The 14,949-nt window shown below is 41.4% G+C and overlaps 1 protein-coding gene across 4 annotated transcripts in view; it reads left to right on the top strand.

The window, feature by feature from the left end:
* The window catches only part of LOC111848817 (uncharacterized), a 36,500-nt gene extending 23,161 nt beyond the window's left edge, over positions 1-13,339 (top strand). For 3 of the 4 annotated variants that reach the window (XM_072699847.1, XM_072699846.1, XM_072699845.1), the window contains one exon: positions 10,991-13,339. In XM_072699847.1, coding sequence (XP_072555948.1) covers positions 10,991-12,652 — 1,662 coding nt within the window. In that variant the 3' untranslated portion in view covers positions 12,653-13,339. Of the gene's footprint in view, positions 1-4,857 lie in introns of all 4 variants that reach the window. The other variant, XR_002839397.2, reaches the window with a different exon arrangement.
* The last annotated feature ends 1,610 nt before the right edge of the window (positions 13,340-14,949 follow it).

The raw sequence follows: 14,949 nt of genomic DNA, 5'->3' as shown, positions 1-14,949 counted from the left end.
CTTTTCTGTAAGTTGACCACAAACGTAAGTGCCTGGAACACTACTTTGACTTGAACCATTTTCTATGGTCTGATGAAACAAAAATGGAGCTTTTTGGCAATAAACATTCAAGGTTGCTTTAGTGTAAAAAGAAAGATGGTTATAATGAAAAGAAAGTTATCCCAATTGTAAAATGTGGTGGCGGTTCTGTGATGTTGTTGGGGCTGCTTTTCCTCCATGGAAGGCCATGGAAACCTTGTTTGGGTGCCTACTTCAAAGGGGTGCCATTAATTGTGGAGGGCACTGTGTGTGTGTGTGTGTGTATATATATATATATATATATATATATATATATATATATATATATATATATATATATATATATATATATATATATATATATATATATATATATATATATATATATATATATATATATAAAACCCTATTTGTTTTTGATTACTCATGTTCCCTTTAATTTGTGCTTTAATTAGTTTGTCAAGATCTTAAAGTGGAAATTTCATGAGCCTGAAACACACACTTATATATGCACATACATACATATACACTCACCTAAAGGATTATTAGGAACACCATACTAATACGGTATTTGACCCCCTTTCGCCTTCAGAACTGCCTTAATTCTACGTGGCATTGATTCAACAAGGTGCTGAAAGCATTCTTTAGAAATGTTGGCCCATATTGATAGGATAGCATCTTCCAGTTGATGGAGATTTGTGGGATGCACATCCAGGGCACGAAGCTCCCGTTCCACCACATCCCAAAGATGCTCTATTGGGTTGAGATCTGGTGACTGTGGGGGCCATTTTTAGTACAGTGAACTCATTGTCATGTTCAAGAAACCAATTAGAAATGATTGAAGCTTTGTGACATGGTGCATTATCCTGCTGGAAGTAGCCATCAGAGGATGGGTACATGGTGGTCATAAAGGGATGGACATGGTCAGAAACAATGCTCAGGTAGGCCGTGGCATTTAAACGATGCCCAATTGGCACTAAGGGGCCTAAAGTGTGCCAAGAAAACATCCCCCACACCATTACACCACCACCACCAGCCTGCACAGTGGTAACAAGGCATGATGGATCGATGTTCTCATTCTGTTTACGCCAAATTCTGACTCATCAGACCAGGCAACATTTTTCCAGTCTTCAACTGTCCAATTTTGGTGAGCTCATGCAAATTATAGCCTCTTTTTCCTATTTGTAGTGGAGATGAGTGGTACCCGGTGGGGTCTTCTGCTGTTGTAGCCCATCCGCCTCAAGGTTGTGCGTGTTGTGGCTTCACAAATGCTTTGCTACATACCTCGGTTGTAACAAGTGGTTATTTCAGTCAAAGTTGCTCTTCTATCAGCTTGAATCAGTCGGCCCATTCTCCTCTGACCTCTAGCATCAACAAGGCATTTTCGCCCACAGGACTGCCGCATAATGGATGTTTTTCCCTTTGTACACCATTCTTTGTAAACCCTAGAAATGGTTGTGCGTGAAAATCCCAGTAACTGAGCAGATTGTGAAATACTCAGACCGGCCCGTCTGGCACCAATAACCATGCCACGCTCAAAATTGCTTAAATCACCTTTCTTTCCCATTCTGACATTCAGTTTGGAGTTCAGGAAATTGTCTTGACCAGGACCACACCCCTAAATGCATTGAAGCAACTGCCATGTGATTGGTTGATTAGATAATTGCATTAATGAGAAATTGAACAGGTGTTCCTAATAATCCTTTAGGTGAGTGTATATATCTAGTAGCACAAACACTCCTATTAGGCCTCATGGCCTAAAGAAACCAGCCCTGCAAACTCATATATATGTATACACAATCACACACACATACATACAGTACATACACACACACACACACGCAGTATATATAAACTAATCTGAAAGCCAATTAACCTGGATTTCAAAATATACTGCATCATCTGGGGGCAAAAAAACTATTTGGTTGTTGAATTATAAATGGATTATACAAGTTTTATCAGGTACTGATTGTAAATTTACAGACCTATTTGTTCTGTAATGTAAACCACATTTAGGCTTTTTGCGTAAATAACTTTTTTGACCATGCAACAGAGTTTTTTTTTTAATGGAACTTTACAAAGTATAAACTAGGCTGTTATTGTCAGGGTCAGCACCTGTCAGAGCCTGCCCTTCATGTTTCTTCCCCATTTGGATAGCAGGTGTTGCTGGCCATCCCGTTCTCCACCCTGTCTCTTGTCCTTCAGCCCCAGTGTGCGCTTCCTATTCCCTGACGTGCTACATGGCTCCGTGGGTTGAGTACATGGCTTGGAGTCTATGAACTCCTTGGACTCCATGATTCAAGGCTGGCTAGACACCAACCTCACCTGTATTAATTTTTTTTGGTTTTTCGTTTCCCTAGTGTGTGTTTCTCGTTTGTAGCTATCCTCCCCTTCTGCTGCATCTAATTACGTTATACATTATTGTTATGGTCCTAGTTGTCCCAGTATTGTTAAGCTTTAGTATTTGCTATGTTTCCTAGTTTTTTTGCTTATTAGCTGTAGTGAATTCCTCCTTTTGCTCGTTGTCCTGTGCTTTCATTGATTGGTTAATTTGGGTATTGTTTTCAACTGTCCTGCGTCATGTCTTAGCCTTGTGTAAATTTAAGTGCCTGCTACTACTCTTTTCTCTAGCCAGTAGTGATGAGAAAAGTAAGTTTTCTGAAGCAATCAAGCTATAAATCCAAGTATGTTGTAAAAGGGTTCTTTATTCAAAGCTTTGTAGAACAAAGTGCATGTTAGCGACCCCTAATGGTAAAAATAGTAATTAGCATAGGCCAATACACATTTGTGTTTGGGTCACTCCAGAGAACACGTCTCCACTGCTCTAGAATCCAGTGGCAGTATGCTCCTGAGAGTGACCCATTCTTTCTCAAATATTTGTAGAAGCTGTCTGCATGCCGAGGTGCTTCATTTTATACAGCTGTGGTTATGGAAGTGATTAGAATTCAGTGATTTTGAGGGGTGTCCCAATACTTTTGGCAATATAGTGTATGTAAGATTAGGGGGGTGGGTGTTAAAGATTTTTACTAAAGAAGAGTATTTGGAGTTCAGTTGTGGGGTTCAGTCTGTTCATTCTCTTACACACAACCTTCCCAGCCTTTGAAAAAATACGTTCACATGGAACTCCGAATGCTGCAATGCATAAAAGTTGCAGTGCTAAAATGTAAAGAGAAGGACAGACATTTTTTTGTGATGCCCAGTACTGAAGTGGATCCTCAGATCTAGGGATATAATTTGGTCACTAAGGTAGCGCTGAACCTCAACAGTTGCATCAGCTGTGGCATTTCTGACCTGCCTGATTTCCTCCAAATGGTTGTCCAAGGGCCCCACAGATTCTCTGCAAAATTTTAAAAACAGCAACTATTGCTGAACTGTCAATACCTTCCTATAACATACTGTTACTTAAAGTCTACCACACTGAATTGCAGAAGCAGCTTTTTGAGCTTCTGGTGGATGTTCTACCAATGCCTTCAGTGTAGAAAACTCTACAGCTGTGTCCATTGATCTCCTGATAACTGCTGCACATTCTGCTGTAAGCCTTTTTACTGCTGCATGGACATTTGTGGAGCTGCAGAAACAAACATTCTTGAACGTGGGATCCAGCAGAGTGGGAATGCTCATAACACCCATGGTCTCCCATACAGATATTTTTTCCATTCAGTCGTATCAGGATATTGGCAAGGTGAACGGCCTTCACATTTGCCAGTTTTGCCATTTTTGAGCTTAAGGACTGCCTCAGCATTTTTATGAGTGGTATCACTTTTGACCCTGACATTCTCTTATCCTCTGACAGCTCTATAGTGGCCAATTGGAAAGGATTGAGAACTTCTACAGTATATACTATTTTATTGAGTTATACTCTTCAGAGCAGAGGGGTAACATCAGTTTTTAGACTGACTAGGGCAACCCTCAATGGCTCCCTTTAGTTGAACAAGTGCTGCATCATTACAAAGGTGCTGTTCCAGCAAGTGTCTTGAATAAGTTGGTATAAACTGGCATATCCATCATATCATCCAGCATATGATCCATCAAGGCCCACAGAGCTGATGGATCACATGCTAGCTTGGTGACCATCAGCCCTGTTTCATTTTTGGGAAACTTTTCTTGCAACAGCTGCCCTCAGAGTTGCAGGGGGGGGGGGGGGGGCGTGCTGGCTAATCTCCCACTTAAGCACTGTTGCTCTGGATGCCAACAAAATGCACACCTCCAGGCTGGCAGCTTGTTCGCTGTACATACTCGGACTTCGGATAGCTTAGCACTACAGGCAGATACTACTGTCTCAGCTGCAAAGCGACAAAGAAAGCCAAGCCTCTGCTTTTACCACAGATGGTTTGGGGGTGAGGCTACAAAGTGCACTGACCCTTGCCGTTTTAAGTGAACAGGAAACACACTGGCCAGTGCTCATTAGCAGCAGTGAGCATTGACCGTGCTGGCAGCCTACACCTTGTCATAGATGCTGTGCCGCTTCCTCTGTGACACGGGTATGCAGATCAGTGTTCTGCCCACGTCAGTGGCAAATTAGTGCTCCAGTAGGAAGGGCCTGGCCCTGTATGCTGCCAATGGCAGCAGTATCCATACCTTTGGTACATGTGACATGGTAGTGTCATGTGTTTTGGTGGCCAGCTCTTCCGGTGGCATTTTGTTGTGGCCAAAGTGTCCACTCCCCTGCTCGGTGCTGATTTTTTGTGTGCGCTAACAACCTGCTGGTGGACGTAAAACACCAGCGCCTAGTTAATGCTTAGACTTTCCATTCTGTGCTGTGCTCACACAGCAGTGCCAGTTCGTCTCAGCTGTGAAATGCTTTGGGTGCAACTGACACCTTTGCCTACCTGCTTGCAGAATTCCCAGACCTCACCGGACCCACCTTTTCTTCAGACATGGCCACGCACGGTGTTCATCACATCGTCATGACAGGGCAGCCAGTCCATGCGTGGGCCCGATGCCACGATGCAAGTAAATTGGACATCACTAAGGCTGAGTTTAATGCACTGAAGCACATCGGCATATTTCGGCGTTCCAACAGTACCTGGGTCTCCCCTCTGAATATGGCGCCCAAACTGTGTGGGGGATGGCGCCTGTATGACAATTACCACTGGCTTAATTATTCAACAACCCCAGATGACTACCCGATTCCACACATTCAGGATTTTTTTCCTGTGTGGCTACCATTAGGTCCCAGTGCATTCCAGGCACATCGCAAAGACTGCGGTCATTACCCTGCTGTGATTGCTGTAGAGGCTGATAGGATTGCTGCACTGTGCGGGAGTGTTGTAGACGCTGTGTGCACTTCTGTTGTGTTGTGCGTCTGTTGAAGCGGTTGACTTGAATTATTAGAAAATATATTTGAGTGTATTTGAGTATTTGTGTGCCAGTGCGGTTACATGGGTGGTTCTTGTTTCATTTTTTACTTTTATTTTTTTTCTCGGTCTGCGTGAGTACTTGTCTGTCCTTGTTAATTGGCAGCGTGGGGTGGATCCAGTGATCATGGTGCATGTTGACACCAACGACATAGGAAAGGGCAGGAGGGCTGTTCTGCAGGATAAATTTATAGAAGTTGCGGATAAGCTTAGAAGCAGAACATCCACGGTGGTATTCTCTGGAATACTTCCTGTGCCACGTGCAAGTCAGGCTAAATTAGCTGATATAAGGGAATTAAATGCATGGCTAAAATGGTGGTGTAGGAAAGAGGGGTTTAGGTATATGGGGCACGGGAAGACCTTCTGCAACAGGTGGGATCTGTTCAAGCCGGACGGGTTGCATCTGAACCAGAGGGGTACCAGTGTATTGGGGAGGCATATGTGTAGAGTAGTTGAGGAATGTTAAATTTAGGGACTGGGGGGACAGGGAGGTTAGTTAAGAATTTAGGTGGGGAGAGACGGAAAGACCCAATAAATATTAAAAGTGGGCACTGTAAAAGGCCTACCCTTTGCGGTCTGTATTTAAACGCTAGGAGTATTAGAAACAAAATTCATGATTTAGAGGCTTTAATTTCATCAGACACTTACGACATTATAGGAATAACTGAAACATGGATGAGTGACAATGATGGGGAAGAATATTATATGGATGGTTATACGTTGTTCCGTAGAGACCGGATAGGCAAGAAGGGAGGTGGTGTTGCAGTATATGTAAAAAAAACACTTGCATGCAAGGGAGCTCACTGATAAAAATAAAAGTACAGAAGCTGTATGGATAAAACTAGATGCTAAAGACTCAAATGGCCTAATTGTCGGGGTTTGTTATAGAGCACCTAATGTAGCTGCAGAGGAAAGCAGAATGTTATATGACGATATCAGGATTATGAGTAATAAAAATGATGTGGTGGGTATGGGTGATTTTAATTTACCTGGGATACAGTGGGACACAGTCTCTGGCTCTTCTGTAAATGAACTTGAGATGGTGGAATTAGTACAGGATTGGTTTTTTTTTTTACTGTTTGTTAATACCCCTACCAGGGGAAAAACCCTTCTTTATCTTGTTTTCTCTAATAACCAGGATAGGATTGGAAAACCATTTTAGAACCACTGGACGGTAGTGATCATAACATGGTTAAATTCAAGGTTAATTTTAGTGTCAGAAGAGCAAAGTCAAAATTAAAAGTATACAATGTTAGGAAGGCTAACTTTAATGGTATGAGACTGAAACTAGAAACTGTAAACTGGATGGAGTTAAATAGCAAAACGGTTGAAGAGGCATGGTAGTTTTTTTAAAGCACATTGTTGCAAGTGCAAGAGGACTTCATACCTGTTTCCAGCAAAACTAAATCTAGGAAACTACAACCAAGGTGGTTTACTAAGGAAATTAATAATAAAGTCAGGAGGAAAAGGGCTCTCTTCCACAAATGGAAATTAACTAATGATTTCAAAACTAAGTAGGAGTATCTAAGTCTACAGGTTGACAATATTAGACTCTCTCAGAGAATAGAAAGAGAAAAATTGCATTGGGGGCTAAGGATGACAATAAAAGTTTCTTCCAATATTTTAACTCCAAAAGAGCTCTAAAAGCTGAAATCACTAATTTGCAGGATAGTAAGGGCCTTATAATTGAAAATGAAATTGATATAGTAAATGAGTTTAATGATTATTTTACACAGGTGTTCACAGTAGAGAACATGAGTAACTTACCACCATTTAGTACGAATACAGCGTTGTCTTTGACCAATATAAGTATAACTGAGGCGGATGTGGTACTAAGCCTAGATAAGCTCAAAATAAATAAATCGCAGGGCCCTGATGGCATCTTACCTATAGTTTTAAAAGAGATGAGGGATATTATTAGCCAACCTTTAACTTTAATATTCCAGAAATCGTTATCTGCAGGTGTGGTACCTTCTGATTGGAAGCTTGCTAATATAACACCTATATTCAAAAAAGGTGATAGAAGTAATCCAACAAACTATAGGCCAATCAGTTTAACTAGCATTTCTGGAAAAATAATGGAAGCTATAATCCAAGTGAAAATGGTAGATTACCTGGATGCAAATAACATTCTGAAGGATAGCCAACATGGATTTAGGAGAGGTAGATCCTGATTAACGAATTTACTTGAGTTATTTGAGGAAACTACAAGAGAAATTGATCACAAAAAGGCCTACGATGTGATCTACTTAGATTTCCAGAAGGCCTTTGTCCACAAACCGCTCTTGCTTAAGCTCAAAGCTGCAGGGATTTTAGGAACTGTAGCAGCTTTGATCAAAAACTGGTTAACTGACAGGAAGCAGCGAGTAGTTATTTAGAGGCACAATGTCACAGTGGGCTTGCGTTCATAGTGGGGTACCGCAGGGTTCAATTTTAGGACCACTATTGTTCCTAATTTACATTAATGATATTGACATCAATACATACAGTAAACTGGTTAAATCTGCAGACGACACCAAGGTGGGTGGTGTAGCAGATACTGATCTAGCAGCGGAGAGGTTACAACGGGATCTGAATTTAATTAATGACTGGGCTGATACCTGGCAGATGAAATTTAACATAGATAAATGTATGGTAATCCATGCAGGGAGCAGAAATATAAAGTACAGAAATTTTATGGGTTCCACTATAATAAAGGTAGCTGATTACGAGAAAGATCTCTGTGTGTATGTTGATGCTTCCATGTCCCACTCTCGCCAGTGTGGGGAAGTAATAAAAAAGGCCAATAGGATATTGGGTTACATCTTTAGGTGTGTGGAGTTTAAGTCATTGGAGGTGATTCTACGATTATATAATTCCTTGGTAAGACCCCACCTAGAATATTGTGTGCAGGTTTGGTCACCATACCTTAAGAAGGACATTTCTGCTTTGGAAAAGGTGCAACGTAGGGCTACAAGAATGATTCCTGGTCTTAGAGGAATGTCTTATGAGGAGAGGATAGCTGAGCTGAATCTGTTTAGCCTCAAGCACAGTAGACTAAGGGGGGACATGATCCAGGTATATAAGATTCTAACAGGTCTGGATGCTGTTCAGCCAAATAGCTATTTCAATATTAGTTTAAATACTAGAACCCGTGGCCATAAGTGGAAATTAGCGGGAAAACATTTTAAAACGAATTTGAGGAAGCACTTCTTTACACAGCATGTAGTTAGAGTATGGAATAGTCTTCCTGTTAGTGTAGTGCAAGCTAAAACCCTGGGTTCCTTTAAATCAGAGCTAGATAAGATTTTAACAACTCTGAGCTATTAGTTAAGTTCTCCCCGAATGAGCTTGATGGGTTGAATGGCCTCCTCTCGTTTTTAAATTTCTTATGTTCTTATGTTTGAACTTTTTGAGTTTCTGAAGATGTCCTTTGAGCTTAAAAATGCTGCCCAGTCTTTCTAGCAGCTCATGACCAGTGTCCTGAAGGACCTTCTTTTCTTGTTTGTTTATCTGGATGACATTCTCCAAGGCTGACCATTTGGTGAAACTTCGGACCCTTTTTGAGCATCTGAGCAGCCATGGGTTGATCAACAACCCACAAAAGTGCCAGTTTGGTTTGTCCTCCATTGATTTCCTTGGCCACTGCATCTCGGGAGATGGGGCAATTCCACTGCCTGCCAAAGTGGAGACCATCTCTACATTCCTGCAGCCTGCTATGGCTAGAGCCCTACAGGAGTTTCTAGGCATGGTCACCTTCTACCTTCTACCATCACTTTATCCCACGAGCTGCTCAGCTGCTGCGGCCATTCTTCAAAGTTCTCAGAGGTAGGACAGCCAAGTAGGTCCTTGAGTGGACAGATGAGCAGACCCAGGCTTTTGTGGCTGCCATGTCTGCTTTGGTGAATGCAATCATGCTGGTCCACCTGTTGCCTAATGCTCCAATCGCGCTCACCACCGACACCTTGGACTACACTGTGGGGGCCATGCACAAGCAGCGGGTGGATGGCACCTGGCAACTACTTGCTTTTTCAGCTGGTAGCTCGGGCCATGCAAGCTGAAGTACAGCCTGTACTTGAATGTATATCACTTCTGGTTCCTCACAGAAGGCCGCCCTGTCACAGCTATTGACAACCACAAGCCCCCAACGTTTGCAATAGTGAGAGTGCTGCAATGGCTAAGATTTCTGAGCCTTGGTCCACTAATCAGCACTGGCAACTCTCCTTTATATTGGCGTTCACTACACTACATCCAAAATGTGGCGGGCAAGCGAAACTGAGTTGCCGACTGACTCTACCGTTCGGTGGCATGTGCTGTGCACTTGGGAGTAGATTACACTCAATTGGCAGTGGACCAGCACGTCGACACAGAAGTGCAGGCCTATAGGACCGCGGTCACCAGTCTGCAGCTGGTGGATGTTCCCTTCCATGACTGTGACACCACCCTCCTGTGTGATATCTTGACCAGTCTAGCTAGGCCTGTTGTGCTGACCAGTGTCTTCACAATTTTGAGGTGGTACAAAGGCTTTCGCACTCGGGTAGACACAAATCTCAGCGTCTGATGGCCGCCAAGTTTGTCGGGCATAGGCTGTGGAAGGATGTCCGCAGTTGGACTGCCTCCTGCATTTAGTGTCAGCGTGCTAAGGTTGTTATGGAGAGATGCTGGGGGTTTCCGTCCATCACACCAAAGCCTACCATCCTCAAGGCAATGGGCTGTGTGAGTGCTTTCACCACTTCCTGAAATCTGCTCTTCAACCCAGCCTCCCGGATGGTGATTGAATTAGATAGACAGGCTTCTTTGGGTCTCTGGACCTCTCTTAAGCAAGAAGAGCAGTCCTAGTCAGCCAACTTGATCTATGGGCAGACTCTACATGTGCCCAGTGACTTACTGCCGACTGCCACAGCCTCTTGGTGTGCCAGATGCCAGCGCTCCACTCTGAAGGACTTTGTCTTTGTCTGCCATGCCTTTTCCTGCCCGTGCCATGACAGTTATGAGAAAATAGGTTATTTTGAATCCTATTAGTCATTCTATAATTGCAATTTCACCAAAGGTAAAAATCATGTACCAGTAAAAATATGTTATACAATGAGACTATATTGAAATTCCAACTTGGGTGGAAACAGAAAAAAGGTTAATTCTATTTGTTTTAATGAGTGTCTTGGTTTGCAATATTATACTGCCATGAAGTTTTAATGTAACCGTCCCACACCCTTTAATGATGTGGGGGGGAAACATGTGCTTCCTGCCATCTGAGACATCCTGCCTAACATCCTGACACAGAGCAGCACCAACAGAAATGTCATACAGAATAACCTAAAGAAATTACATGTATTTATGGCTAAAAGAAACCAGCCCTACCTAATTGAGATTAGGAAAACCCAAATAAGCTCAATATTCATCTTCAAAGCCCTCTTCAAAAACAAATTTTGATACCTACAATCCTGAATACAGTCAGTGATTTATATCATTTTCATTTTGAGGGTTATATTTTTACATCATGTTTTTTGATAAAAAAAAGCCATGATTTACTGTTGAGGATAATCCTGACAAAACCCTGTTATACTAAGAATGATAATGATGCTTTATTTGCATTGTTGCTTTTGATAACACATATAATATCTCTTATCTCTCCTCAGACATCCATGGATATGGTGATTCATATCTACATATTTTTCAGCTTGTTTACCATTCACAGTATTATTGGAAGCTGCCCAAATGCTTGCCAGTGTGAACAAAACATAATGATTTGCTCTGGTCATCTGGTCATAAAGTTCCCACCATTCTTGCCCCCAGCCACCATGGAACTCTTAATAGTGAAAAGCAACATCTCATTATTGACACCAAGTGATTTTGACAATGGCTTTGAATCTCTCTCTGGTTTTGTAGTAAAGGACACAGAATTAGCAGAAATTTTGCCTGGAACATTTGATCATACTAACAGACTTAAATTGGTAGGCTTTCAGGGAACTAAACTGCAAGATCTGCCTTCGGAACTATTCCAGGAAATGCAAACTCTTGAATCACTCATCCTGAGCAACAACAGATTTCAAGACATTCACCCAGCTCTGTTCTCCCCTCTGACAGCCCTCAAGAAGCTTGACTTGAGCAAAAATCTCCTCACCTCAATCCCAGCAGGTTTTCTGCATAAGCTAACTAATCTCCAGCACCTCTCACTGGCTAGGAACAGCATCATGCATCTTTCAGAAGAAACATTTCAAGGGCAAAGGTCGCTAAAGATTCTGAGACTAAATCATAATGCCATAAAAGGGATTCCAGCAAGCTGTTTCAATACTCTTGTTAACTTGGAAGAACTATCCTTACAGGAAAATCAAATTGAATATCTTGCACCCCAGCTGTTCTCCAACCAGCTCAAACTTAGGAAGCTGTTCCTATCTAACAATCATTTATCATTACTGCCTGAGGGCATCTTCTTACACCTTCCTAGGCTTACTCAAATATCCCTCCATCAAAATCAACTTCAGGAATTGTCCACTCGGGTTTTTGGTCCCATGGCTCTCCAGGAACTCTGGCTATACGACAACAGACTGACTCATGTGGGAGACAATGTGTTCAGCAACTTGACTCAGCTACAACTTCTTGTTTTGAGTCGGAATCAGATCAGTTCAGTATCAAGTGGTGCTTTCAGTGGACTCATAGAGCTGAGTGAGGTGTCCCTGCACACTAATCGTCTTACGAGCCTTGAGGAGTGCACCTTTAGTGCACTGCCCAAACTGGTGAATATCTCGCTTGAGCACAACCAAATTCAGACTCTCCCATGGAAGGTATTTCAGAACATACCTAAACTGAAGCAGGTAGACCTCTGCAACAATTCCCTATCAAGCTTGCCACTAAAACTTTTAGATACATTTCAGATGATTGAAGAGGTTATCCTCTCTCAGAACCCCTGGAATTGCAACCAGGAGATCCTGCCTCTCCGAGATTGGCTGAGGCAAAACTCTTTCAAGGTGCTGAATTCCAGAAACCTGTTATGCTTCCACCCTCCTGCCCTGCATAATATTAGTGTTTTTAACCTTACCAATGAAGACTTGATGGTATCACTGACAAGCACCAGTCCTACATCCACATCAAATAGAAGTGCTACTAGTTCTACATCCAAACCAAATATTGCACCAGAAGGGAAGGGAAGGAATAAATGCAACTATGTGGTTCAGAAGGGCCTTTCCCAGAACACGTTCTTCATCATCATCATTATAACAATTTGCACAGTTATCATTGCCAGTACAGTCATCTGCTGTATTTGTCGAATGAGAAACATACACTCCAGTCTAGACTTATAGCAAGGTAATAAAAACTGTCATATAGACTTTGCAACACTTGACTCACACATGCCTAAAGTGTAATTTGAGATTTAGTTTAAGAAATTTTTGACAAAGATATGTTGTACAAAAATAACTCTGATAAAGGGGATAAATCATTGCATTTTCAAATATTTTCTTGTAATGGAAAAGTCATATTAGGTAGGTTTTAGTTTACTTTTTCTTTAGTACAGTTTAGGTAGTGATCAGAGATCTACCAAGCTTTACACTGTGATCTGTTTCTAATTGTGATCTAGGTCAGAATATCAGATAACATACTTTGCTATCCGGAGAGGGGACATGAGCTCTAATGTATAATAACTACAGGTGATTATTTTAGATCTTTCCAGAAAATTTAACATGTCATACCCTGAACTGAAAGGAATATGTGTTTGCATGACATCTGTGCAATAATATAAACTAACCAAATGCCATATGTTTAATTTACCAAATATTCAGCTTTTCATCATTGCCTAAAAAACTAATAAAAAGCAAACATCTGTTTTGTAACCATTCATTTGTCAATTGTTTCCAGACTTCAAAAATTATAATAAATACACTCTACGAGAGCAAAAGTACATGGCTTGAAAAGCTTTTGTTTTCTGTTCTCTCTCTCTCTCTGCACAGCTTCAAACACAGCCTAATTAAAGAATTTGAATAAAGTGTCAATTTTGAGCACGTGTTTCATTTATCTAACAATACATGATGTGGGGGTTGTGGCTCAATGCTCACCAGTGGCCTTACGTGAAGTAGTTGTTCCTCACAATCTTTCCATCCATTCCCTCTTCAAGAGCTGCAATATCCTCCCACTGCTCCTCCACCAGCACTGTGAGCAGTTTCTCCTGGTGAATTGTTGCAATATTGTGCAGAATGGCACAGGCACCCATAATGTTGCACGCTTGGTCTGGCCTTACTCTGAGGCTTTTCAGGCACTTGAATCTGCAAGTAGTTAAAGTAGTGAGAGCTCTGTTGGCCTGAAAAGTTGCCTTGCAATACGTAGTTGTGAAATGTGCATGAATTTTGAACCTTGATTTTAATTGGCCAAAGGTCATGCATGCCCATGTTCTAGAGTGGGAATTGTTAAATTGCCTCTCAGTCTCAGTTTGAGGTTCTAGGTAAGGGGTTAGCAGGTATGGCATGCAGGCATAACCTCTGTCCCCAAGCAAGACTTTAAACTCCCCTGCAGAAGGAATTATTTGTTTGATAGGCTGTGAAAGACATTGCTACAGTTCAAGAGACCCCACCCCCCCCCCGCACACATATTAAGACGTAAATTGAAGCAATGTGTGTGTAATGACTTAAAACTATTTACTTCAGTGAAATTAAGACTTCACCCATCACTAGTTTCCATGATAAATGCATTTTAAATGAAAACCCTTGTTGGAAATGTGCTCTTGTCTTCTACAAGCCTCTGTGCCAGTGAGGACCCTTGAAAGATCCTGGAGACATGGACAGAGCCTGGCCATTTTGCCTCTGCATTGGTAATTAGGCAATTCCTATCATATATCATCTGAAAACAGAGAGTGGATTCAGTGATATAGCACAAAGACGCGCTGACAGAGAATTCATTTAAGATTGTTCAGTGTATGAATTGATGAACAATGTAGATTCCAATTCAGAACAAAATCCCTCTAGTGACAATGTATAGAGTTTCTCCCAATCTACATAACTGTACATTGAGGCTATGGAAAGATTTCCTGTTCATATAGTCTGGCTCCATTGGTCCAGCTGGGGCCTGGATTGGTATGTGAGGGCAGTCTACAGTACCTTAGGGAGAGATTTATTTTTTTTAATTCACTTTTTATTGATATATATCCAAATACACTTCAAATTATGCATATTAATTATTCACATTTACATATAGCAGGAGTGAAAGAGAAAAAAAAAAGAAAAAAAAACATAACATAACATAAAACTATATACAAAAAGGGAGTAATCAATAAGATACAACCTAATGAAATATAAAAATAAGGTCAGGCCTGTTAGATTTTACATATTTAACCCATTTATCCCAATTTAAGTTAAATTGTTCCAATGTCTAGGGAGAGATTTAACTTAATACAGACATATCAATATTTGAGTCTACTTACACTATCACATACCTGCTACTGCATAAAAGTCCTCTTTGATACTCTGTGTCGGTTGATGGCCAGGAAAGGTGATAAAAATGTTCACAAATTGCCTCAGAGCAAGGTATACCCTCCTTATTTCACGGCATACCGTTGCTTTAGACAGATGCTCAGTATCACCAACATTGTAGAGGGTTCTCCCACTGGCAA

This window comes from Paramormyrops kingsleyae, chromosome 15, assembly GCF_048594095.1.
Source record: "Paramormyrops kingsleyae isolate MSU_618 chromosome 15, PKINGS_0.4, whole genome shotgun sequence".
NCBI lineage: Eukaryota > Metazoa > Chordata > Actinopteri > Osteoglossiformes > Mormyridae > Paramormyrops > Paramormyrops kingsleyae.
Note: the sequence above shows the minus strand (reverse complement) of the source record. Positions and strands in the feature narration are given on the sequence as shown.